Source organism: Telmatherina bonti (genome assembly GCF_933228915.1).
Source record: "Telmatherina bonti genome assembly, chromosome: 4".
In the NCBI taxonomy this organism is placed as follows: Eukaryota; Metazoa; Chordata; class Actinopteri; order Atheriniformes; family Telmatherinidae; genus Telmatherina; species Telmatherina bonti.
Window position 1 is genome coordinate 13,194,001 of NC_136622.1, and position 27,084 is coordinate 13,221,084.

General features: G+C 38.5%; 1 protein-coding gene across 2 annotated transcripts in view; it reads right to left on the minus strand.

The window, feature by feature from the left end:
- Nucleotides 1–9,293: 9,293 nt before the first annotated feature.
- LOC306755257 (MICOS complex subunit mic25a-like) overlaps nucleotides 9,294–27,084 on the minus strand; it is an 85,450-nt gene continuing 67,659 nt past the window's right edge. For both annotated transcript variants that reach the window (XM_079239581.1, XM_079239580.1), the window contains one exon: nucleotides 9,294–9,915. In XM_079239581.1, the coding sequence (XP_079095707.1) occupies nucleotides 9,892–9,915 (24 nt within the window). In that variant the 3' untranslated portion in view covers nucleotides 9,294–9,891. The remainder of the gene's footprint in view (nucleotides 9,916–27,084) is intronic.

A 27,084-nucleotide genomic window follows, 5' to 3' on the forward strand; every position in this document is an offset into this window, starting at 1 on the left:
GTGGGAGGGAAAATACTCCCAAAGCTCCTCTTTTAAAAAAAATAATAGTAATGAAAAAAATAACTTTTTCAAAGTAACAAGGCTCTGAATTTATTCTTAAGACATTTACATCTCCACACACACTGACATGATGCAATTCAAAGTAAGAGATGGCTTCATAATAATGTGTATGGACCGTCACAAACTACAATAGCTAAGTGTTCTTATCCTCGTGAGATCTGATGGTACAGGCTGAAGAAGCATTTCATTAGAGTAGATGTCTATCAAACTGTACTCTTACCAAATTTAAGGAATCAATTTCATCATTATTTTTTTCAGCACCGTGTGCCAATACAGCAGAGGGCATTCAGCTGAGCTTTACTCCGACACAGGTCAATCTTGCTGACAGAGTAACAGCTGCGATGTGTGTTCAACACAAGACACAGTTGCCCCTCTAAAAAAGGAGGTAATCAGTCAGAGGAAGCTGGCTCCTTGGTTTAATTCACAGCTGCGTGCTTAAAGCAGACATCAAGAAGATTAGAAAAGAAACAGCATCCATCTAATTTAAAAGAATTTCACTTAGTCTGGAAAGAAAGTTTAACAGTATATAAGAAAGCTCTTTGAAAAGCTAGAACTCACTGACAGAACAAAAACAACCAAAGGTTTCTTCTCAGCTCTGTGGCCCGGCCGAATGTGATTGTGAACACAGTTCGGACCTTGTCCAGTGTGATATAGATGATATAGACATTATATCAAACAAGGATCACCATGGTTGGATAAGGCAAAGACAGCTCATTTTCTGAAGGTGGACCACTGTGTGGCCTTTATGAAATGTATAACAAGGCAGTCCATAAAACATCATCACATGTCCCATCACCCATGTTCCTGTTTGATCATAAGTCCAAACTTTGTCCAAAATCACCACAAAATGCCCCAAAACCCAAGAAGTAGTCTCCACAAAAGGGTGCTTTTGGGTCATGTTTGTAATTGTGTTTTGGTAAACTTGTATAAGTGTTTTGCAGGATGTCCGGAAGACTGTCAACTGTTTGGTTGACAGTATTTTTGTATTTTGTATTTTTGTTTCGTACGAGTAATCATGGTTGCTATGATGTAAATGTGCATCACGACCATGTAAAAGTTGCAGTGGATGAAAATGTGTACATGTCATCTTTGAGCCTGAATGAAACACTATCCATAGAATTACTCTGGATTACATCATTTTAAGTTTCCAGTACTGGACTGAAAAACTTCAGGTCAAGGACGTTTCATTTGATTTACATATAAAACAAGTTTGTAGGACAACTTTCTTTCACCTAGACAACATAAGCAAAATTAAGAAGAACGTTTATGTGGATATGTTTAAGACTGGAGCAAATCCTTATCATTGGGCCATCATAAAATGCTCAAAAAAGTCTCCTTTTTATCCAACATGCTGCAACCAGTTAGCAGCAGAGAGATGGATATTTTTTTTTTTTTTTTGTATCAATACTAAATTTTAAGTCCACTACAACAATAGCCTCTGCTGCAAAAGAGTATACAAAACAAATAGGGAAAGAACTACTTCAAGGTTTTCTCACAAAAGAAAATATTTGCATGGACTCAACAATTCCACAACTCTTAAAAGCTTGTGTGTCCTTCAGTGAAAAGTGTTAGGTTGATACGCATCCTTTTAAATGTTATGCTGCACAGTTATAAAACATATGGCCCTGATGGGATCAGTCCCTTAACCCAGACAAGCTACGCAAAACTACATTTATCCATATTTGACAAGCCTGTTGGATAATATGTCGACCCCCCCTCATTCACTTCTCAATCTGAAGCAAAACAAACAAAAAAACAAAAAAAATCACATTAATAAGGATACTGCAAGTCTGCATCACCTAACAAGGTATCTGCCATTTAATATGAACCACCTGACAGCAGTGGTGAGGATACCCAGACAGGTGACTTCAGGTGAGCAGGCAGTTTGTTCAGATTTAACAAGGATGGTGGACTCCTCATTTGTTTGTTTGTGGCACTGACCATTTTGAATGCCCCTGATCAGATTTTGGCAGCCTTGAAAATAGTGAGATTTCCCACCAGAAATGTGTGTTTTTTTGTCAGCTGCTCACTTTTAGGGATGTTACGGTTAACCACATACTTAAGGTTTAACCAATCAGAACCAGAAGTAGCACCGTTTCTGCACTTGGATGTGCAGGTATGACTATGAACTTGTTCATCTTAAAATGCTGAATGTGTCAGTTTCAGTGATTGTTCAGAGGAAAAAGCTGCATAAATTTTTCTTGTCAGACTAAAGCTGGAAATATGCTCATAATTCTGTTTGATATCAGGCAAACACTGCTTCATATTTCCAACTGTGGTGTGACAGGTACAGGCTTCGCTTTTCCAGTGGCAGATTATAACAGTCAGCCTGTCAAAAACAGTGGGGAAAAAAAATCAGTAAACAAACAACAACAAGGTGAGACTAACTTGACATAAATGGCTATCTAACATATCCTAACATGCATTTTACAACACACCAATATGTGTCACCTCTTTCACTTCATATGAGTCTCCCCATCTGAGTCATGGGGTGTGACAGAAGCAGGACTCAAACACAGGCAAGATGAAGGAAATACAAACAGCACAAGGATCTGGCAAAGACTGGAAACAAGAACTGTGTGTACGCTGAGGACAACAAACGAGGAGAAGGTGATAACAGGGAGTAAAACAGGATGTTAGAAAAGGGAGATGAACTAGAAAATAAAAAAAAAAGGAAGAAGATGTTCTCAATTCAGGGTCGGCACACTTTAAAGTATGAAGACTGCGTAGGCTACGAAGTGTTCTACGTAGTTTGTACACTCTGAGTGAGTTTACCATTAGTGACGTGAGGGACTGAGTGTACGAGAATTACCCATAATGCTCCAGTCTTGCGTTGCCTAACAATTATACATGTCTTTATCTAATCAGCGATCCCATTCTTCCACTAAAAACATTAAAATATGTTTTAAATTGACAGAAAATTAATTGAATTTTATTTATTTTCATTTACCTTTGTGTGTAAATTATAAATTTGAGGAGGCGGCAGCCAGACGAGCTCTCCTCGAACTAAGATCGCAGTGAAGCTCTTTCCTCTGGCTTATCCTGTAAAGCTGACATTAACTTCAATAAAGTTAACATTAGCTTGGTCAGACGCATATAATTAAATTCATTTATAGTTATTAGAAACAATGCTGCTCTCGCCCCAGCTTGTCTGCTGGGACAAATATGTGTGTGTATAAACATTAAAAAAAAAAAAAAAAAAAAGACAGCCAGTGTGGTACCTTACTGCTCATTCTTTTCTGTCAGTTCTGGGTGAAAAGAGGCTGAAAAGGATGCATCGCTTGCACCTTTCATTTTAAGATAATCTGAAGCCAAAGTGCAGATTTGAATGGTGAATTCGAAGGAGCCTTTAACCCGGGACAGCGCTTGGAGAGTCGCTATGATGTATGCAGCCGACAAATCCGCAAGTGTACAGACTCTGAATTGAGACACAGCCAGAGAGAAACTAAGGAACTCACTTTTGCAGGACATAAGCACAATGGTCACAAACTGGAAAACCAGGAAGGTATATCCAACAAACGCCAAACCAAAACCCACATATCCTAGTGTCATGTAACATGTGCGCACTGGCCAAGCTGGCATGTAAAAGCAAGTTTATGTTGACTTGAAGCTTATTTATAGCGGTTCATCCCGGCAAACACAGGGGGGGAGTTTTGTTGGGGTTTTAGGTCGCGGATCAAACAGATTGATGAGATCCAGTCTCAAACAGTAATACATTGGTAAATTTGTAATATTCATAAAAAAAAGGGTGAGAAAAAGCAATGTTGTATGAAAAAGAAGAGATAAAAAGACAATAACATGGAGTTATAAGGTTTGTCCCAGTTGGTAATGATCTATAATTTTGATGAATAAAGATCAAATTTTAGGTCTTCAATCAGCATCAAGACAAAGACTTTGGCATGAGGAAACAGGATTGAATATCTGAGTTTTCATCTCAAACCCAGTTGTTGTAGGGGTGTCAAACTCCAGTTCTCCAGAGCTGTTTTTTCTGCAGGTTTCTGTTGTTTTCCTGCACCAACACATCTGATTCAAATCAAATCAATCCAACAGGTTGTCAGCCTTTTTATTAATTTCAGTCAGGTGTGTTGGAGCATGGAGACAACAAAAACTTGCGGGATACTGGCCCTCGAGGACTGGAGTTTGACACCTGTGCCTTAATGTAGAGTCCCAGTATATTGGTATGATAAAATTTCAGTTTAAGTATGTAGAGCAAAAGGCAACGGCTGTCTGTTAGTTCACAACTTTGGTCCACAGGGAATGTCAGCAGCTAATGAGTAAATTCTTTTCTATCATTGCTTCTGTTAAGGTGTTTGGATGTTAAAAAGCTAAACTAAACATTAAAAGGCTAATCAGCATTTTTAACATTGTCATTTTAAGTATATTTACAGGTCATTAGTAGTATTTAATAAGAAGCACCATGTGGCCTTTCAGCCTCACAGAGCAACGCCACGATTACCCGCGACATTCACACTCACTCATGTCAGAAAACATTTTGAGTGTATGGAAGCCTCACTGTAGGAACTCTTTTGTTCCTAAGACAGAATAATGACAATGGGCAGATAAAGGGAAGTCACCACATTTAACAGCATTAAGCCACTCAGAACCAGACGCATTACAGAGGGAGAGAGGGAGGAAGAAAGGGATGAGAGGGGACAGAAAATGACAGCAAGTCGCAGAGAGAAGAGCGAGGCAGTGGTAAATCGGAGGATTAATCCAGGCTACTACAGAGGGATTAAATCATTCCTTCACTAAACGTTTGCCTGCTCTGTCAGATGAATGAGGTTAAGCAGACCGTTCTCTTCCTGCCCCGTTTTCTGCTGATCTCTCATCCTCACAACCACCTTTTCTCACCCTTTTAATGGCATCAGAGGAGGGGAGTTTTTAATCAGAGGAGTGATATAGGAGGGAGGCCTCTACAAAGCATGCTGCCCCTACTCCCACACACACACACACACACACACACACACACTCACATTGAGGAGTGATGAACAGATGGAGTGTTCAGCTAATAGATATCAGTGTTTCTGATAATCAGATAAAGAACAGAGATAGCAGAAATTCTCATTGATTTCCCTTGTGGCTGATGTATACAGTATAAATGTGTGAGTTTGCATGTGTGTGTGTGTGTGTGTGTGTGTGTGTGTGAGCAGCAAGATAGGCTGCATTGAAAGTAAAAAAAAATCATAACTTTTTATCTTAAATCAAACTCAAAATCCTCTCTGTCAGTTTGCTGAAAAAAAAAAGGTCCAATTTTAACATTTCAGGGTCTTTTTTATTTATTTATTTTTTTAACTTTTAAACTGGGCATCAAACTGCTTCTTCAAGACTTAATAATGAGTACTTTATAAAGGAAGTAGGTAAAAGACTGAATAAGCAGTGATAGAGCAAAAAACCTGCAACCTGAGTCTGATGAGATTTAGTGGCAGATTTACTGGAGAAAAAAAAAATACAAGCCCAAAGTTTATTATAACAAACAGACTTATTTTACTGTTTTATTTATCAGTGGAAAGAAATAGGTGTGAAGCTAGTGAAGAAAGTAAAAACCAAAGCCAGCTTTAGCCCTAATATGGTGACCTGAAGTACAAGTCTTATTTGTTCCATACGTACAAATATGACCATTACAAACCAGTCATATAGTTGATATCATAGACTCATGGACTGCATGGCCAGTGGGGATACAAAGGGATGTTATAGTGTCTGACATCACTCCTGCTAAGGCTGTGTGTCAGTAAGGGCTGGTCAGAGCCATCTTTTCTCTCCCTGTCTGACTCTGTTGTTGTCATCTCATAATAGTCACTTTATAGCAACACAACAGTACATTTCAATCTCCATGCGAGTTTACTTCTCACTCTTTTACACCTTACAACACTAGCAGCACACGCACACACACACACACACACACAGACACACACACAGACACACACACACACACACACACACACACACACACACACACACACACACACACAGACATGCAAATATAACAGAGATGATAAATATGTTAACGACTACGGAGCTGTGTTGATATTTCATGCACTTTCCTCTAACTTTTGCATCTCACAGAGAAGTTGAGATTGTCTTCCAGCTGCGGATAAAGAGACATTTACCACAACCTTCGTCTTGTTAAACAAGTAATGACAGGCGTGGGTGTTAACCTCACGCGCGCGCACGTGCGGCGTCTCTCTGAAAAGGTTCAAGCAGACACCTGAAAATTCCTCTGTCTCGTCTGTATTCACTGTGTACCTCCCACCCCCCCTTCCCCCTGGCTGCAGTGGTAATTGGGTATGACACGGGATCAACAGGGAGAGCGCGAGCTGGACTGTCGTCTTCCTCGCTCTTCTTCTCTAACCACTTCCAAGCTCACCGCTGTTGCCGTAGCAACATCTGCGCGACCGCATCCCCTCCCCACCCTCCACCTCCGTGTCGCTTCTTCTATTTAGATTCCCCGCAAGTGCTCAAATAAATGTGTGTGTGTGTGTGTGTGTGTGTGTTTGTGTGCGCGGCGCGTGGCAGCGCAGTCCTCCCAGCCTGACGCCACGCACGCTCCGAGCCAATTACCGCAACCTCGCTGTAACGTTGGAAAGCTGCATCTCAGGAAGAATTAGAGAGCAGAGAAGACGCTGCCACTTGCGTCCAACTTGTTACATTAAGTCAATCAGGTGCATTATGGCACACCTGGGTGAAGCTCCTTGCTGCTCATGGGAAGAAGAGGAGGCTTGTACCAGCTGCACAAGTCACGGAGCTTCCACAAATCAGTCCAAACAGCTTTCAGTCATGACGGCCCTCCTCTACATTTATTTGTAATAACTAGGATTACATATTAAGCCCTTAAGACCCGACCCATGAAAGAAAAAAAAAAAGTAAGATAAGTTAAGTTTTTATAAAGAAGGTCTGTATTTGCCCTTTTCATAAAATGTAAATTAAACAAAAAATAAATAAAATAAAAATTATGTGAAAGCCTATGTCAAAATTATATAGTAATCTGCTGCTTGCTGGCACGTGTTAGAGGGCAGAAGACAAGTGTCAGATTGTGTTCAACAAGATTTTGTTGAAACTTTTTTTGAGGAAATTTGATCAAAGTGAAGCAAAATGTTTCAAACTGCATGTATGATATACTGTATGTAACACTGGGCTCCAAATGATTTTAATGTGTAAAGCACTTTTTGCTATATTTATATGAAAAGTGCTTTATAAAGAGTGTTTGAGCTTGATTAAAACCACTATTATTATTATTATTATTTTCTTAAACCCACTGTAAGCTATTTATTAGTGTCCTTTCATTATGTGCGTACTGAGAGTTGATAACCAACAAAGCTTTAAAGAAATGTTTTTAATCTTTCATTTCCAAAGGGCAGATTTTACTAATTCTATAAAGCTTTGGTTTGTAGACATACAACTTCATTTAAATATGTGTCAGATTATTCTTTTATTAATTATTATTATGAAGAAAATTTGCAATGGAGCCATATACATATATATGGTTCTATTGCATATATAAAATATACATACACACACACACACACACACATTTTAATATATATTTATATATATATATATATATATATATATATATATATATATATATATATATATATATACTCATATATGAATTTATGAGTTAAATAGATATATGGATAGTCAGACATTAAGACTTGTTTAAATCACAGTTAGCAAGAGATGTAATAATACAAGTCAAAGACCTTAAAGGATTATTTCTAACCTCTAATTAGATCTTTTTTCCATTGATCTGATTTCAGATCAGCAGCATGACTTTAGTGGAAATGACCTGGACAATCTGTGTCAATGGCAGCTTCATCTTGTTCCTTTTATATTTGCAAGTTTTGGGGGTTTTTTTTTCTGGTTGAACTATTACAGTCGTTTCCTTTTCACACAGAATCTGTAAATGAACATTAGCATACATATTATTAGCTCAACGCTTTTGATTTGTTTGGCTTTTTTATTCATAAACTTCAGTCACGCTAAAGGACATTTATGAAGGGTTGCAGGGGAAGCTGGAGCCTATCCCAGCAGTCTTTGAGCAAAAGGCAGGGTACACCCTGGACAGCTCGCCAGTCCATTGCAGTGCTAAAGGACAGCAAGTGCTAAATATTAAGGCTAACAAAATGGAAAATACTGGATCACATGCACAACTCTCCATACATCCAGTGTGTGTGCGTTAGTCATCTTAACCATTCAGTGGACATTACGATTTTGGCAGTATATTAAGCAGGATTTCATCAGTGTAATCTCCTTTTTTTTTTTTTTTTTTTTTTAAAGCTTATGGAAATGGCACATTCTTTCATGTGCTTGCTCTTGTGTCAATGAAAAGATATAAAAACACAAAATAATTGTTAGTTACTCAATAGAGAAAAAGAAAATTTCCATGAGTTACCAGAAACTTAAGGAAGCATCCATATTGTGTGAAGAACCTGACAAACACCAAGCTGTGGCAAAGGGAAAATGTTAAGATTTATTATTTTTTCCAATAATGGATGAAGATCATAGTATGTATGATGGTTTAATCCCCTATAACGGATCTAGTTGAATATATTAAGAAAAAAAAAAAGATGAAAACTGTGTACATTTTTTATTTATTTTTGTTGCAATACATTTAGTTGCATGTTTCTGTGGAGCTCAAATCTGTATTTTTTCATGTAATTTCATCACCGTCTCTTAGTTCCTTGCAAAATCTCAAAATAAATTAAAGATTAAGATGAAGTAAAATGAATAATAAAACAAATCATCTTTCCCATAACACCCGAAAACCTCTGAACTTTACACAAACTAAATTATTGGAAACGGCTGCAGTGTGTGGACCCATTTCCATAGCAAGATAAAGGCAACCAAAAAAAATCTTAAATCTTAAGCTTGTGTAGTTACCCAATCATCTCAATAACCAAGGATTTACTGTCTCATTAAATATTAGAGAATTCTTAGATTTTATATTTATACTTGTAATTTGTATTTGTAAAAAGTTCTGTATATTGAAGACATCAATATACAAGAGTCGTTTCTACTTAATACTTTATTTTATTCCTTTACTTATTGGTTACTTTGACTTCTGCTGGAGAGACAACATCTGTAGGCAAAAATTTTAATCGTAGAAAAGAACAAATTTCCTCAGTGTATCTATACCTGATGTTTAGAAAAAAAACAAAACAAACACACATCAAGTGTTTTTTGAAAGAAAAACTACAAATGCAAGACAAAGGATATGAAATGGTTTAATAAAATCTTATATTCAACCACAGGTCTGATGAAAAGCCATAGCCAGGATTACCTGAGCTTGTTCCCGTGTTGCTGAATAAATACAAAAACCACAAAACTCAAATGAAATATTACTGAATCAGTTCTTCCTTCATTCAGAGAGCAAAACAAGCAGTGTCCCTACGCACTCCTTTCAGTGCACTTCTGAAATTCATTTCTTTCTTTTCATCCCTTTCAAAAGCAGCAGAGGCTTGGACGTAGCTGAATCCTACATTCAGTGGATGGAGGAGTGACCCTGAAAGCATCTTTACATCTCTGATAATAGAAATATTTCATAATGATCCTTTAAATGACTCAATTCAACATCCACCGAGTCAGACCTTGAACCAAACACACACTTTTGTGTTGCTAAAGTTCCCTGCAGAATGTAGCAGTGCGGATTAAAAGGGCATTTTAAAAGACGTTGCTGCAGATAAATATAATAATAAGAAGGTTTTAAAAACAAGGCATGCTAACAGCAAATCAACTCTTTCGTCAATCAAAACACTAGCATAGCAAATGTTGCTTTCAGTGCCTAGAAGTTTTAGTCTTCATTGAAGGTTGGACCCACTTTTTCCTCACTCTTCATCCATGGTTGACTTGCAAGTTCTGAAAGAAAAAGGAAAGAATTAGACAATTCACAACCCCACTATACCTTCTGACCTTTGAGTTGCTCTAAAGTGCAAGGACTGTCCCTTTGTGGTGAACAATTTTCTGCCATTTAACTGACCATGTCTGAAAGGTCACATTTGGTAATCATAGGGATTATCTCAGTAATGGAGAGTAGAAAACCTGTTGACCTGTGTTACACAGCTTCAAGTCAAACACTCCAGAAGATTTTCCTTTTTTTGTTTTTAACACTGCACAACATTCAAACTAGTTAGTGATGTCAGTTTATTTTCATGACAAATATGAAACCAGGATATGTCGAGAGAAGGGCTGAACATAGATGCTAAGAAGGAACAGAAAACAGGATAAAAGCAAACAGTATAAGTACACGTTTAATCACTTTCAATCGATCAATCAATAGAATATACAGCTCTAAATGTGATGATCCCTTGGGAAATTTGAAGAGGAAAAAAAAACATGTTGCAAAGCAGTAAGAAGAGGTGGATCTTTTTTTATTGCTAGACCTGAGGATAAAAACTGATATTTCATCAATTGTTGAATTTGTAAAGTAAGATTCTTAAGAATAAGAATTAAAAAATGGGTATCGCACAAATGATAATGCGTCCATCTTTCCACCAGGTGGTCATGACACTTTATTTTGCCAATATCTGTTAAATGAGCAGAAGCACAATTTGGAACAGAAATGATGGGGAATGCATGAAAAGCTTGCAGACCATTAAATATTCGTCACAAAAAAAAAAAAAAAAAAAAAGAGTTCTCAAACACTTGATAACATTGTGTCAATGTAGGCAGACAGCAAACTGCAGACAAGAACATTGTAAAAGCAAACTAATGTGATAACTAGACAATTTGACTGGAGCTTGAGCATCATGGAGACCTCTTCCTGTCATTTTGGGGAGCAGACCATTTATCGTGTCAAATGAAAGCTAGACGATACATATTTTAGCGAGGTATATATCAAAACATTTTGGATTTTAGAAACATGATTTTTTGAAGTAATTTTTTAAATAGATGAGAACTCTTCAATCAGAAGGTCTCTGAAGGAACTTAGCAAAAATGTAGTGAATTATTTCTTGTGGAAAGGTTTTTTAGGGCAGTAATCTTCTACAATTGGAGAGCATAACTATCCTTTAAAATGGTGCTGGATTAGCAGGGAAGATGTGTTTGTGGGATGAGCAGCGTAGTTGAATGTGTGGGTCGAGCTAATAAAAAACTTGGCATAGCCACCAGCTGCAGAGGGTGATCTTGACATCTCTCTGCTTTAAGATCAGAACTACTCTGATGACAAACTTTGTTTTTCCAGTTAGGGACAAGCTGCTCCACACCATCACATCACATCACATCACATCACATCCCTCTAAAGCTGTTACCCTAGCAATGCAGCAATCATCGCACTCTTTGGACTTTCTTCACCCTTTAAGCTTACAATCCAACTGCCATACACAGAATATGGAGTCATCACTGGACATAACATTCCTGCATGTGTTGCTGATACTAGCTCAAATGGTTCGCCGTCATGGCTGGCCTCCTGGCAGTCCCATGAGGCCAGAGACTGGCTTGACTGCACAATTGGAAAAAACTGCTTATGGCTCCTAAATACTGACAGGGTGGGGAAATTGTCTTGTTCTGTTGTCTTCTTGGAAAAACTACCACTCTGTGGCTTATTCTGTCAATAGAAGAATAAGCCGTTTGGCAGTTTTTTCATTGGGAAAAAAACATTTTTAAAAAAAAAAATTTTTTTTGTCTTGTCCAGCATTTAGGCAAGCAGAATGATGGTCTGGATGCTGTGTTCTGCTGAGCAAATTTTCTCTGCCAAGGGAAGCTTTATAGATATAATGATCCCCTTGACTTTCTGAATTTTTATTTTATTTCTATATTTATTTTGTATTGTTGTTTGAATTGTAGAGTTTGTACTACTGGACCAGAGAGGACAGACAAAAGACAGAAAGAGAAAGGAGAAAAAACACCTCATAAGAAAAGTGAAAGAGATAAAGGGAGAGAAAAAAAAACAACTAAAAAATAACCAAAAAACAAAAAGAAAGAAAACAACCTACAGATGTATACATACACACATACAGGCACACACATACATATACACACACATACACACGCATACATACACATACATATACACACATAATATATATATATACACAAATATATACATATGTACACATATACATATACACATACATACATTTACACACACACCTCTATGCACACACATACACACACATACATACGTACAAACATATACGCACTTGCCAGTATTAACACATATACATACACATACAAGCCAACTTTAGATCATAGTAACTAAACTATGAATCTAAAAAGTTAAATATAAATGAGAAACAAACAGAAATGAGAAAACTAGCTGCTGTTAGTGAATAAACCTGCGTGACAACCCCCCACCCCCGCAGGCAGAGGGCCCAGCCCACACCGACGGAGGGCCGGGATCCCCAGACCGTCACCGAGTGGCAGCCAGGCCGCACCCCAGTGCACCAGCAGCCCGCCCCGAGCACCAAGACCCTCCACGCACCCACGCACGCACGCACGCACACACACACACACACACACACACACACACACACACACACGCAGACACATGTGCACACACACACACGCACACATGCATCCACCCACACCCACACGCATCCACACTTCCTCCTTAAACACACCCTATCCACCCATTCTCTTACACACGCTCAAACTCACACTCTCCTACCCCCGTTCTTTATACACACACATCCCCTCACACACACATCCCTGCTCCCTCTATAATCACCCATTCTTCCATACACGCATACCCCACTCTACACACACACACATACCTCCCTACACCCCTCTATCCACATTCACACTCCTCATTGTACACCCACCCCATCACTCCCCCGTACCACCAACATAACCCCACATACGCCCCACAACTACCCCCCACCCCTGTCAACGCCCCCCCACCACTCCACACATGCAGCCGATCCAGCACCACCCAGGGCCAGCAGCAGTCCCACCCCTGCCAGGCCAGCCCACACCCAGGCCCCCTGAACAGCACCACTCCCCCGCCCAAACTCCTCCGGCACAGCCCCAGAAATAGGGGCGTGGCAGGACCCCATTGTCACCCCCTCCCTCCCAGCTTATGAATGATTGTGAAGTGTGTGTTGTTTGCAATTAAAATTGGGAAGAAGTAACCACATCATGTTGGGAGTGGGACCACCAAAGCAGCCCCGCCCACCGCACACTGCATGGCCCGCCCCCCAAAATATGTCCATGTGTTGTCAGTGTGTGTTTTTTGTGTTATGTTGACTAAGTGTAATTAAAACTGGCAGGTGAACCGATGCTGGGTGCAGCGATCGAGACCATCCAGGGAAAAAAACATATTTAGACCTGGTGTGTTTTAAATGGTTTTCTGGTGAAGGCTTCAGAAAAGATAGACTGGCTTTTTGCCTCTTCCTGCACTGCATCTCTAGTTATTACTGGATATAAAAACTACAGCAAAATAAAATGATGACTGGACTACATATACTTCCTTTTACTTATTTGTTTTTCTTTATGAGGCATTTTTATAAATTAGCAGCCCCCTCCCCCCCCCAGGTCAGTAGATGGAAAATGGGATCCGAGATTTGACAAGGATGATGCCGTTACTAGTATGATGTCTACCTTGACATTAATACAGTTCAAGTATTGTAAACGTAAACCTAAAACACACATACCTGAACAGCCTATAACACCCATTTATACATTAAAAAAAAAACCCACATGATTGTGTGTTTAAAGGCAGCTTGTTGAATTACACTTTCCAAATTTGTTGCTGCTTTCTTTGGCTACATTTCACACATATTTTTACACTGCAACATTCCTTCTAGTTTGTCTAAATCTTAATGCCCATATGTCAAATATTGTTTATATGGAATTATACCATGGTCAGTGAGATTTCTAATGCAAACTGGCATGCATTATTTTCATGTATACACAAACATAGTTCAGCAAGTTAAATCGCTGTCATAAAACTGTTACGGGCATCACCATAGCAACGCGTTAGTTAACTGATTCAGATCAGCTGGCTTTTGACACATGAATGAGAGAAACACGCTGTAGCTTGACAATGGTTATGTAGTGTAAAAAGTACATCGAGGCCAACATGAAATAGTTCCTATACTTTTGCATATTTAGAAAGTTTTGTAAAAAAGAAATAAACTTTCTTGTAAAATATTTACAGTGTAGGACCATGTTACAAGCGGTTTAAACAACTGAGATCCATGCGTTCGAAGCTTATAATGCACTGCGTGTCGTGCTGTTCTAGACTCCATGTTGTGCATTAAAACTGTCTAATTCGCAGGTCCACGTTGTTTAATCCTTGTGTGCAAGGAAATAATTCATATATATGTGTGTGTTACTGCGATGGACTGGGGAGCTGTCCAGGGTGTACCCTGCCTGTCGCCCAAAGACAGCTGGGATAGGCTCCAGCTTCCCTGCGACCCTGAATTGGATTAAGCGGTTCAGAAAATGAATGAATGTGTGTGTTAACCATTAAAATATGTCAACTTTTGTACTCTTTCAGTCTATATAACATTGGCTTGAATGGATAGTACCAAAGAGCTTTAAATACATATACCGCTAATGAGAATATTATTTCCCTGTTTAAACTCAATTACAGCCAATCATAGATGCAGTCTACGAGAATTAATCCAAATTTACTCCAAACTTGTTTAGGTTTCTGTCAAAAAACAAAGAAACCGAACCAGTTAAATCCAGCTTCGGAGCTGATCAGCAGCAGGAGGATTGGCACCATGTGGAACATTGTGATGAGCTCAACGGACTGAAGGCTTGTGGTGTATTGACGTGCTGAGACTGTCTGTATGTATGAAGACGTGTGTGTGTGTGTGAAAAAACTTGGTACATGCTTAGTGTTCCTCAGAGTTGACTCCAGCTGTGATACTCAAACCATTAAAACCACAGAGAGCTTTACAGAGCACAGTGATCAATATAGCTCAGCTCCTCTGATCCCTCTGGTTTCCTCTCTTCACCTTGTCTTATTTCACATTCATCACTTCTCCTCTGATATCTTCCTGTTCAGAGGCTTAACAGCAAAATCCAAAATGGTACAGGTCCAACTATTATATTTTAATTGGGAGGTAAAGCGAACATGTTTTGCCCCAAAATTGGGGATCATGTGTTTCAAGTTTTCTAAAGCTTGTTTCAGATGCTGTACTCTAATAAAGTAGTATAAATCAGCCCCCATAATGGCTGATTGGTGACAGCTGGCCAGGATCTCCAATCGGCTATTTAAGATCTGCTTCTCCACCGGCGCGCCCCGGTCCACAGGAGTTTGGGCCTGCCATTTTTGGGTTGGATTTTGGTTTAGGTAATATATTTTTGTATTCTGGATTCATTTTCTTTGTTTATGTTGTTATGGTCTTTGCAGCCGATCATAACAATTGCGCCCAATTGTTATGATCATATGAGCATAGCTTCATACAATTTCACTGAAAATGTACATGACAAGCGCCTACTCTGATTGGTTCTTTGCTATCTATAAACCTCAACCATAGTTAAGTTAAAAAGAGAGGAAAAAAAAAAAGTTGTGCCTTCAAACCCACCAACAACATATGGGATTTCCCACCTGTTGGTCTAATTGAAGATCACTCCTGAGTTAAAGTTGCCACTGACTACGAAAGTTGCTGACGTTCCATCACACCGAGTGCAACACTTTTGGTCTGGGCTTTTACAATAAGCCTTGTTTCATTTCATGTGGCTCTGACCAGCAGATCGGCCAGACAGAATGACTGTAGAGAGAAGAAGCTGAACAAAAACAATCACTGTAGGAGATATAAAGAGAAAAACAAATCACAAACAAAGAGCCAGGAAAAGCAGAGAAGCAGAAGAAGTCTCTGCTCTTTCCCTCATTCTGCAAAACCCAGCCCCGGAACCTCGACTCAATTGGAAATCCATTTTATCTGATGACTGGCAGGCAATTGGAACTCCCAGGTGATAGGCTGGGGCTCAGCAGTTGATAGACTTGACCTGTAGGGATGAAGATGGCGAGGAATGTGGAGGACAAAGTGTATTGAAAAGACTGGTGTGTTGGAAAATTGTTATGAGTTTGATTTGTATTAGATATTAGACATATATACATTGATTTGTTGTATTTTGTAGTCCATGTAGATAAAGTTCAGACATTGTACTGATTGTGAACTGCTTTCTTTAACTCATGTATGACCTCTCAATGGAATGCGCTGGTTGTATGAATTGCTGTTTCTTATCTCATGTGCAGAAAATTAATTGAATTCCACAGACACAACCTCCTAAATGAGTTGGCAAAAAGGAGCAGGTTATTTAAAATTGCCAGTTTTAGCTCACTGATGAACAGAACAAGAAAATAATACAAGTTAGGCTACTAAACATTGGGAAACTAAAAACATCTGTTAAACTGGCTTCTTTCTTCTTTCTATCTAGAAGCACATTGTTGGGTTTGCCTGCTGTTGGTACTGCACTTTACAATTATACCCACACAACAGATTGCTAGAAAATCTATCAGACAAAACATCATTGATCTCAGTGGAACTCGAGACCGCTTGTGAGAAGACCTCAATTTCTTGCACATGCGCAAAGAAGTCTAGAGTCTACATTACACAATATCAGCAATAGGTTGTCAATGTTATAAACAGTCAATGAACTTATAATCAAAGTTTACCACTTATGAAATAACAAGAACACTTGTTGCTTTCAGATATGTGGAGATGAAGTGTACTGGGGTCCCTATCTACATTTTTGCAAAAAGACAAAAAGTGAAATGTAGTGTGACCAACCACATTGTCTACCAACCATAGACAATGTGGATTAAAAATTCTTCACAATTTAACTGAATAGAATTGCTTGAGTTGGTTAACATGCATTCATTCACGAATCTGCGATCACCATTAGAAGTACATTATCTATGTGACGACACCAAAGCTACTTCCATGTGAGCCTCACATTTCCATGGTTGCTAGGTCATGCATCCACTAGACGGCAGTGTAGAGTTCACCTTTAGAATTCCGACGTCAGTATCTAAAAACAGCAAACACAGCAACGATAGAGGAAATCATGATAAAGTACATAATGCTGAGCTAATGTTCTTGGAAAGCGGCATTAAAACAGCAGAACACTGCTCAACACTGCCCCCATGGTTTCTAGTGGTACTAGTTTGTTTGCTCCATCAGGGAAACTTTTCACAAGAGCCCCCAAAAAGACCAAATGACACACATAAAAGGCATTAAAGATGGACAAAAGGCCCTGCATCTGACTTTAGCGATGAGCATGAATGGGCTTTAAGAAGGAAGTTGCTACTCTCAAAAATCATTCCTTTTGTGGTTTGAGTTAAACAGGTTGGCTCAAAACACCAGTAAATGAAAACCTTTTTGCCAAGTGATGAGCACTGCAGATAATAAGAACATATTGCAGCAGGTATAGCATATGAATGGCTATGCATACTAACATTAAAACATCATCTCAAAAGTCAAATGTGCTGGAGGCAGCACGCTTTGGCCTGTGCAATTTGCCACTACTGAAGGGAAAATTACTACCTATATTTATAAAGATGCTTACAGGATAATGTCAAGGTCTGTCAGCCAAAACTCTGGAAGATAAAATACAGAATGACTTCAAAGCTACATCATCTTTTAAAGATTTTCTTTTTAGAGTTTAGCATTTATCCAAATAGACAAATGTCATACTTTTTGCAAGCTGAAGTTATGTATGGAAGGAGGACTGATCTGCCTACCTGCAGGATGTTTGAGGTTCAACATGTTATCATATCCAAAGGTTCACTTGTTTTTCCCAAAAGTGCTGCTGATTTGAAGTGTATATGATCAACAAAAACACCAACACACACACACACAAAAAAAAAAATACTCCCAGCCACTTTGTTATATCCATCCTACTGGTACCAGGTTGGAGCACCTTATACCATCAGAACTGCATCAACTCTTGGTGGCAAACAGTCAGGAACTGGTGGAAACATTCTTGAGAGATTTTGATCCAAATGGACATGATAGCATCACACAGTTGCTGCAGATTTGTGAGCTATTCCTCCATGATGAGAATATTCAGTTTTACCATATTCCAAAGCTGCCCTATTGGACCGAGATCAGGCAACTTTGGAGGCCATTAGCATACAGTGAACTTTTCATGTTCAATAAGCCAGGGGTGCTTTCAATCTAATGTATCTAATACAGACAGTTCTGTTTGGTTTTGAAAAAGTGGCTTGCATAACTAACTAAACTAAATATAGAAACCAAGCGATCTTGCTGGGTGTAGCCACCGGAAGATGCTACACTGTGGTCATAAAGAGATGGACATGATCACCAACAATATCCAGCAAGGCTGTGGCATTTAAACCGTGCCTGTTGTTACCAAGGTGCAAGCCAAGGTTAACTGAATCCTCTTCATTTCTGATGCTTAGTTTAACTTCAGCAAATAGTCTTCACCATGTCCACACACTGTAATACACTGAATTCCTACCATGCGATTGGCTATTTGTGTTCACAAGCAACTGAGTACATGTGGTTGGTGCAATTGTCTGTATGTTTTTAATATGACATTGTGTTTGTCAAAATGTAACTTATGATACTCGCATTCATAAAACCTGGTAATTAAATGGTTCACAGAGTTCTTTAACTTGTCCAGGGCATTAATAAGGGCTCATGTGACCTAAAAAAAACATGCAAGTTTAAATAAAACACACAATAAAATGCTGGTTTAAATCCTTTTGTTTACGTTAACGTGTGATAAACTGCCTTTGGAGTATTCAAAAGACAAAACATTTCAAATGTCTTCAGCATGCCTGTAAAAAAGAAGCAATTTTCCAAAGTTCCACATGAAAGCGAACTTGTCAGCATAGCTCGTGCTGCAAACAATAACACACTGATGTTTATTTATTTATTTAGAAAAAGGCCAGAAAAGAAAGCAAAAATTGATCTCTTCAGGAGTACTGGCTGTGAATTGGAGAGCAATCACAAAAGAAAAGCAGGCTTCAAATCATACAGAAATAAAAGAAGTGGAGAGGCAGATGGATGGAGTGACAACAGGACACAAAAGAGGCTGCTAGAAAGTGGACTGTTTCGATAATGTTGTGGCTGTTTGAAGGCAACAAAAGCTGGTGAAAAACCAACCTAAAAGCCCTGCTGCTGTCCTCTCTTATCCCAGCTGGTGGTCTTGGTTCCACAAAACTTCTTCCAAGCATGCACAAGACGGGAATAAGTGTGTCACTTGCTTACACAGCTTAGTTGGCTTTCAATATAACAAAACGCAGAGCTGTGTTGAATTATTATGGAGACCCCCCACTGGTGAGGAGAGCGCTGGGGGTCTGGTGGCGCGAGCTGACAGGAGCGGTGGTGCTCAGAAAGGTCAGAGTACAGTCGGTGAGGACCACAAAAACCACTGAAAATGCCTCTCAGGAGGCATTTGTCAGAAACCTCGACTGTCCTGCCTCCCTCCATGTCTCCACATACTCCAACCTCCCCCCCAATCATTTGAAAGCTTTGAGGAGTCTGAAGGCCGCCAGGGGCCAAAGAGACAGATGAAAGAGGAAACAGAGGCTCGAGATTTGGCTTGATGTGTCATGCAACTGCACATTGTAGTGCAACAAAAAAGAGGGGAAGGGAAATCCAGACTGGAGGGTGGTAGAGTGGAGAAAGTGAGTAACAGAAAGAGACGGGGCACATGGAGACAACTGTCACGTACATTTAAAAAAAAAAAAAAAAAGACAAAGAAAGATGCACTTCAAAGTGTAACTAAACAATTGCCAGCAGGAGGACGAGCGTGTAATTTCATTGTCCATACTGAAGAAAAATGCTGGGAAAGACATCAGCCATGGAGGAAAAGCAAATGGAATACACACAAACAGGAACAGACGGGGTTGGTACAGAGTCTGGCACTGGCTGCACAAGTTCATTATACTCATTTATTATCAAAATACCAAAGTTGCCACATTCTCACTTTGCTGTCACTTTAAATTCATAGCTTCTTAATAAGAGACTTCTCATTCATCATAAATATGTTAATAAGCAACTTTTATTAAATAAGATATGACCAAATGCCTGAAACACTTAACACTGCACTCCAGTTTTATTAATATTAAGGTTTCTGAATTATTTAGTAAAATTATTTACTGAAAATAAAAAAAAACAAAACCAACATAAAAACAAACAAAAAACCCCCCCAAATTTATTCAATTACTGTAAACAATGTGAGAAAGGGACAAAAAAAAGGTAAAAAAAAAAACAAAAACAAGAAAAAAAAACAAACAAACAAACACCTGCACTGCCCGTGTCTCAGCTTGGTTTCTATTTTGTTTAATTTGCAGTTTTGAGGCGCAATTAAAAAAAAAAAAAAAAAAAGATAAAGAAAGGAAAGGTGTGAGGAAACAGCATTAAATGACAGAATCATTTCAAAATGGATTGTTGCCCTTTTTCCTGTCATTATCTTGTTATAATAATTGTAAACCAAACTTGTAATTAAAAAAATGAAAACGGGTAACTCACAAAGAGCTAACTGCAACACAGGCTTATGGTCTGAATGTTATGAGATGAAGTTTTCTTTGAAAGCTCAGAGTTTTCTGGGTGCAATGCTCCTTGTAATAAAATGCAAAATCCCAGCCTAAACAAAAAAAAAAAAAAAATATATATATATATATATATATATATATATATATATATATATATATCTGCACAGAGCTTTGATTCGGCCAAAGTTGCTAAGTGCAACATCATAAAATATACTTCACAGTGAACACAATAAAAGAGAAATGTGCAACAAAAGAGAAAAAAGCAAGAGCAGATAATGATGCTGTGTGGAGGATGGTTGCGATCGCCTTCGCGGTGATCAATGCTTGCTTGAAAGGAGGCAACACTGATGGTTTATGATGATGGGAATAACTACCAACAGTATGAAAACAAGATCAATAAGGCAACTTTTGAGAGAGGAGAGAAAAATGAAAGCAGACAAAAAAAAGAGGAGTATATTAAAAAAAAAAAAAAAAAAAGACAGGAGACGAGATGGAATAAAACAACAGAGACAAGAAGTTGAATAGACAGAAAAAGAAGAAGGAAAAAAGTTCCAGACAGACAAGATGAAAAAGCAAGATGAAAGGTGACGGTTTTAAGCAAGCAAAGGCAGAGCAACAATTGAAAGATGAAGGAAAATTCTTTAAAGATTTTAATAAAAACACAGACTAAAGCAAAAACAAACCAAAGGAACTTTTTAAAATACACTAAATATAAATGTAAACATGCTGAAGTTTGTGTGCTTGTATACATGTTTATATCACAGTGCTACATCATATAAGGTGCCTTATGGAAACACGGATCTGACAGGCAGGAAAGCAATTTTCAAATATCATAAATAATACAGGCGTGAAAGATGCAATGAGGAACAGAACAGACAGACGAAGGTTTCGATTTAATGCTGCGAATTTGTTAGTGTATGAGTCATAGAATGTACATGACGAGAAAGATGAAAAGTAACATTACAGGGAAAATCAGGACAAACTATGTCTGAAAAATCACCTTGATCAATGAAAACAGGTTCAGACATTACCGTGACATAAATCAGTAAAATGCTCTTCCCTTTCTTCCACCTGTTCCTCACGCTAAACAATCTGCCTGCCAGCAGTGTTTATTAAGTTTTGAGTCAACACTTGTGCAGAAATTCAGCTTGTAGAAATCACCCATGCTTGAAACAAATCATTTGGCTCCGACTTGATTGGCAAGCAAAGCATTAAAATTGTGATCAGGGCCTCATCTGCAGAGGTCTTTCATAGAAAATGCCCACAACTCAGCGTGAAGCCATGCTACAAATCACTCAGTGTGGTAAAACTGCCACACAATCAGCTGTTAACGCCAACAGCAGTGGAACTTACATGCTGTGGAGAGTCGAACGGCACAAACGTGCAAAGCTCTCAGTTTGGATTTGATTGTGAGTTTTGGCAACTGATTATTGTGTATGGGCAAAATTCAAAACAAAAAAACAAAATTTTTCGTCCAAATACTTGACAAGAAATAGGGAAGGTAAATTAAGTGGTAAACTTGCAGATGGCATAATTTAGCAGATACTGTATCTAAAGCAAGAGAAGAACAAATTGTGGAAAGTGTTCGGTTCCACATTTTTGCAAGAGAATACTGACACAGGCAGAATGGTTTAAAAATGGGACAATTGTAAAGAAGCATGCTGCCAGCATTGCAGGTAAACATGCTATTTTAGGCAAAAAGCAGATGAAGTAAAAAAAGAAAAAGAAAAAAAAGAAGAAGAAGCAAAGTGGAATTTAGCTAATTTCCCTGCTTGTCATGTTTCAGAAGGGTGGAAGTCGGTCACAAGTCAACATTCAGTAGCTAACATAAATAACTGAATAGAGAGGTGGGACTCAAACACAGGGTTATAACTGAGTTCACATACTAGAAGAAAAAAACAAAAAACAAAACAGTTTTCTCTTCCACTGCAACAGTGAAATTGTCCAGGAATATTCTGGACATGCAAAATTGTCACATTATCTTTTAAATTTCCTGCTGAGACCGCCCAGCCAGCCGCCCAGAAGGACATCTAAGAGATCGACAAGAGCAGAAACTGGGAATACATCACTGTATTGTCTGGAGCTTTTTTTTTTTTCTGAGCTGTACGTTGCTTGCAAATCACTCATTGTTGTGCATACAATCAATTATAAGCAGTGCTTATATGAAGACAATCACAGATATTAAAGAAACTTATTGTAAAAAAAGTAACGCATTCTACAACACACTTTTGCATCATCAAATTAACTTTGTGCTCTGCCCAACAGCCCTTCGTAAAATCTCTTGATGTGAGAAGTCATCACCATTTCAAATTTCCCCTTTAAGACGTAAGCATCAACGCAAACTGAAAATGTGCCGCAGAAACCTCACTGCGCCATCATATCCCCACAGGGTACAGGGTGGGCATAGAAGCTTTTCCTGTCACAGAGAAACAGTCGGATGCAGGGTAGAAAAAACATTGTTTCTGATCACATTTTCTGATTAAAAAAATCCCTTCGAATTAAGCAGAGATGAGATCAGTCAGGTCTTAAGGAGGAATGTACACGAGACATTTTTAATCCTGACTGAACAGTAAATCTGATTAATTGTACACTGTGTAGAGCTACTGGAAGCTGCGAAAGACAAGGAACCAGCAAACCAGGAATTAAACCAGAAACTCAGTGGTTGACGGGAATATGTCCCCATAACGCTTACTATAACTACTTAGCTATGGTTTGCCCTTCTTTGCTCTCATTATTTCATTATTGGAGGAAAAATGTCTGCATGAGAAATACAGCAGTAGATGACCAATGGGAGGAAGCAGGAAAAGCTCTGGTTTCTGGTTTTTATAATGTTTAACCTTCAGAAACAAGTCACATTTCTTGTTTTCCATGTGGGTCTGCATATTAGCTGCATCTTGACGCCTGTCAGAGTGTCACATCTTGTGCATGTCAAAATACAAAATCAGCAGCGCTTTCACAGCATCATCTTCTGTTTGCTTTGCTGTTTGGGAAACTTGTGCTGCAGTGTTCAAATGATGCAATACATGGAGTTGACAAGAGATAGACTACCCAACCACTTTCTCACAGATATAACAATTACAGCTAAAAGTTGACTTTATAAAGTAACCATTATGATTATTTGATTATTTTTTTGTCTGCAAGTAAAAGGCAGTTATACACCGTATTAAGGCCTAGAAAAACAATTGCTCAATTACATTTTTTTAATGCAATTTATCTTCTTCGATACTTCTTTTCATCCATACAAACATGTTTGTTCAGTGGCTGCCATGTTTCACAAAATTATTTGTCAGACAATATTCTGACATGTTTTATGTCTGTAGCTTGATTTGACTGTGATGGATGAACAATGAGAAAATAAGGCCAAAAAAAAAAAAAAATCAGAAAACAGACGCTTACTGTCCTCGGTTTGGCATGATCCAAACAAAACAAAAAGCAGCATCATTGTAAAACTGAATTAACTCACTCCAATGAAACAAAGTCAATGTTACGGTCTTGGCCAGTCCGGGGTGGAAAACTCCGGTCCACAAGGGTTCCAAGCTCTGCAAGTGTTTGTTGTTTCCCTGCTCCAACACACTTGACTCAAACAAATGGGTAATCAGCAGACGTGTGCAAAGTTTGATGTCAAACGCTGCTAGTTAAGGTCGATGTGTGTCATCCTGTCAAAGATGGTGCAACAGAAAAAGCAACATTTCATGTTAGCGGTTCAGTATTCATCTATTATGATGGATGCTGGACTAGAAGGCATGTTAGCTGTGGCTTGGGCTGGCCAGACCTGTTTTTCTACATGCCCTGTATGTAGAAGCAACTTGTGTTCATGATGGTGGATAAAATGGGGCCGTTGTGATGCTGCAGGCCCCACAAAGCCCATCGGAGCGGCTTCAGCCTGTAAACTTCCCAGTATTTTTATTTGAAAGCTGAAGAAAGTATAAAATATGCTGCAGGGGATTTCATCAGACCACTTCGTATCTATAAGAAATTGTATTTCTAGCTACTGTGTTTTTTTTAATAGATTATTACTTTAAAAAGAATATTTTCTTAAAAACAAAAAAATAATTATTCTAATTGGGGTTTGGTTGTTTTGACATACAAATAAATACATTTGTTCAACATTTACAAAAATAAACCAAACTGTTCCATTAAGACATCTGGATTTTTTTCTCTTTTTAACCATAATTTTAATTTCTTTCCATAATTTCTCTTCTTTAAGGCTGAAGTATTTCTTGACCAATTACCCAGTTACTGCAGTTAGTTACTGTTTGTTGTATAAAAGCACAAACAGTAAGTTAGAAATAAAAAAAACTAAAACTTCTGGGAAATGGGCTTCTTATGTTACTCTAGAACCTGTTATATCTCTGATCTAACTTGATCTTCTAGCAAGTTTTGCTCGAAACTATGAGTCAGGAATGATCGAGATTTTTTCCTTTTATCTGCTGGCATTCACAACTAATGAGGCGCAAACAGATTTTCAACCAAGAAGAAAAAAAAAAAAAAAAAAATGAATGTCACCTTAAAAAGAAAAAGAAATCCAAACTTTAGCAAAGAAAAAAACAAACAAAAAAAAAAAAAACATGAAAAATCACCACTTTACAGTGTAAGATTCAAAAACTAAGTTTTATTCTATTTTCCTAAATGGACCGCTTGTCACAGTGTCACCAACAGGGAGTCCACAATGAAGTCTTCTGCATTACAAAGCAACTTCACAAAAGTTCTGCACTTTACAGTCATAAAATACCTCAGTTTGGCCCCAATTAAAATAATCTGGACTAATTTTGAAGCTTGATGTGAACGTGTGCCTCTGGTTGTTAATTAGGCCTAGTTTAAAGACACTTCAGGAAATGTATTCATGCATAGCAGCGAGGTGAAAGGAGTTCAACTAGATGTTCGCTTCATAAATTTTGTGTCAGAATTGGAGGAGTGTGTATGTGTGTGTGTGTGTGTGTGTGTGTGTGTGTGTGGTCAGCAGCAGGTCCAGCTGAAGCTCCTCATTCTTCTTCATTAATGCCGACTGCTAAGGGCCCAACTGTCTCTCTTTGTCTCTGTTCATCTCTTCATCCTCTGTCCATCTCTAACCCTTCCACCCTGCAAGTGTGAATCTCCTTGTTTTATACCCCACCACTCATACACACACACACACACACACACACACACACACACACATTCACGTTTCTCCCACTATTATCTCAGCACCACTCCACTTTGCTATCATCTTCCTCCACCTGCTCCCCCTCTTCCTTCATGTTTTCTATGCTCAGCTGATCTCATATTTTCTCCCCTTGCATCTCCCATATTCCTGATTCCCATCTTGATTTTTCTCCCCATCTTCACCTACTGGGATTAAGTTTTCTCCATAAAATTGTTTGTCATTAACTTTCATAATAAGTGTTATATCTTAGCAATCAGTTCTCATAACAAGGATCCTTTGTCTCAATTATTTTTAACTTTGTTCATTTTCCCGTCAAACTATGCCTTTAGGTGAACTCTATTAAAATATCTGTTCCACTTTAACCAATTTTCGGCTTCTGTCAACACTCAATTTCAGCCTTCACTTTGCAGCTAATTGCTTCTTTCTTCATTGTGCTCTTTTGCTTTGCAACGATGCCAATTTTTTAATTTTTTTATTTTTTACACTTATTCATCTAACATTGTTTTTAAATGCCGGTCTCTTTCTTTGTCATTGGCTTCTGACATCTTCCATTATCAGTCAGTTGTATTTATTGTATCTACCATGTGTCGTTTGGCTCTGTACAGGCACAGCATCTTCTGTTATCTACCAGAAAAGCAACTTAGCTGCTGTGGCCTTTGTGTCGGCATGACTCTTGTTTCAATCAATAACAAAACTGAAGATATAAAAGAAATAAAATAAATGGATCGATATAGGCTTTACATTATACTGCTGTGATCTACTGGCTTTCTGAAAGTCATTGCACAATTGACCTGGCTACAGATAGGAATTTATCATCCCAAATGTCAACAGTTTTCCTTCAGGACAGACATCAAAAGAGAATAAAGCATCTTTTTTTTGTTTTCCAAACATCTTGTACACATGGAGAATCCTATGAGCACATTTCATGTCAAATGGCTGAGCAAATACTGCCACAAAAGCAATTACAAAAAAGATTAACCATCATTCGACCATTCATGACAGTTTCCACGGTGATAGCTGCAATAGACGGCCATGAAACGTCTTCCAGCAGGACACTTCACTGTAACTAAACACACAAGATACTGCTGGTCATCGTCTGGTTACCTTCAGCCTGTACACAGGGACCAGGCAGTCCTACAACTTGGACTTTGTAAGCAAATCTGGGCATGTATATTGTGTTGCTTCATTTTCCCCTCCAGATGTTGATGACATATTGTAAGCGGCCAACAGTTAAAAGTGAAGCCTATGCTGGAGTGCATAAAACTGCAGTTCCACCTTCATCCACTAGGGGCTGGCTGCAAAACAGAGCAAATCCCCATAGACTCCCATGTTGAAAAGGCCAACTTCACAGCAGAAATAAACATGTTTACAGTCTGGTTCAAAAATCCATTTTAGGTTTAATGGGTCAGGTTTACCTTTATGACAACTGTGGGGGGAGTGATTGTTTTTTTCTAACTCG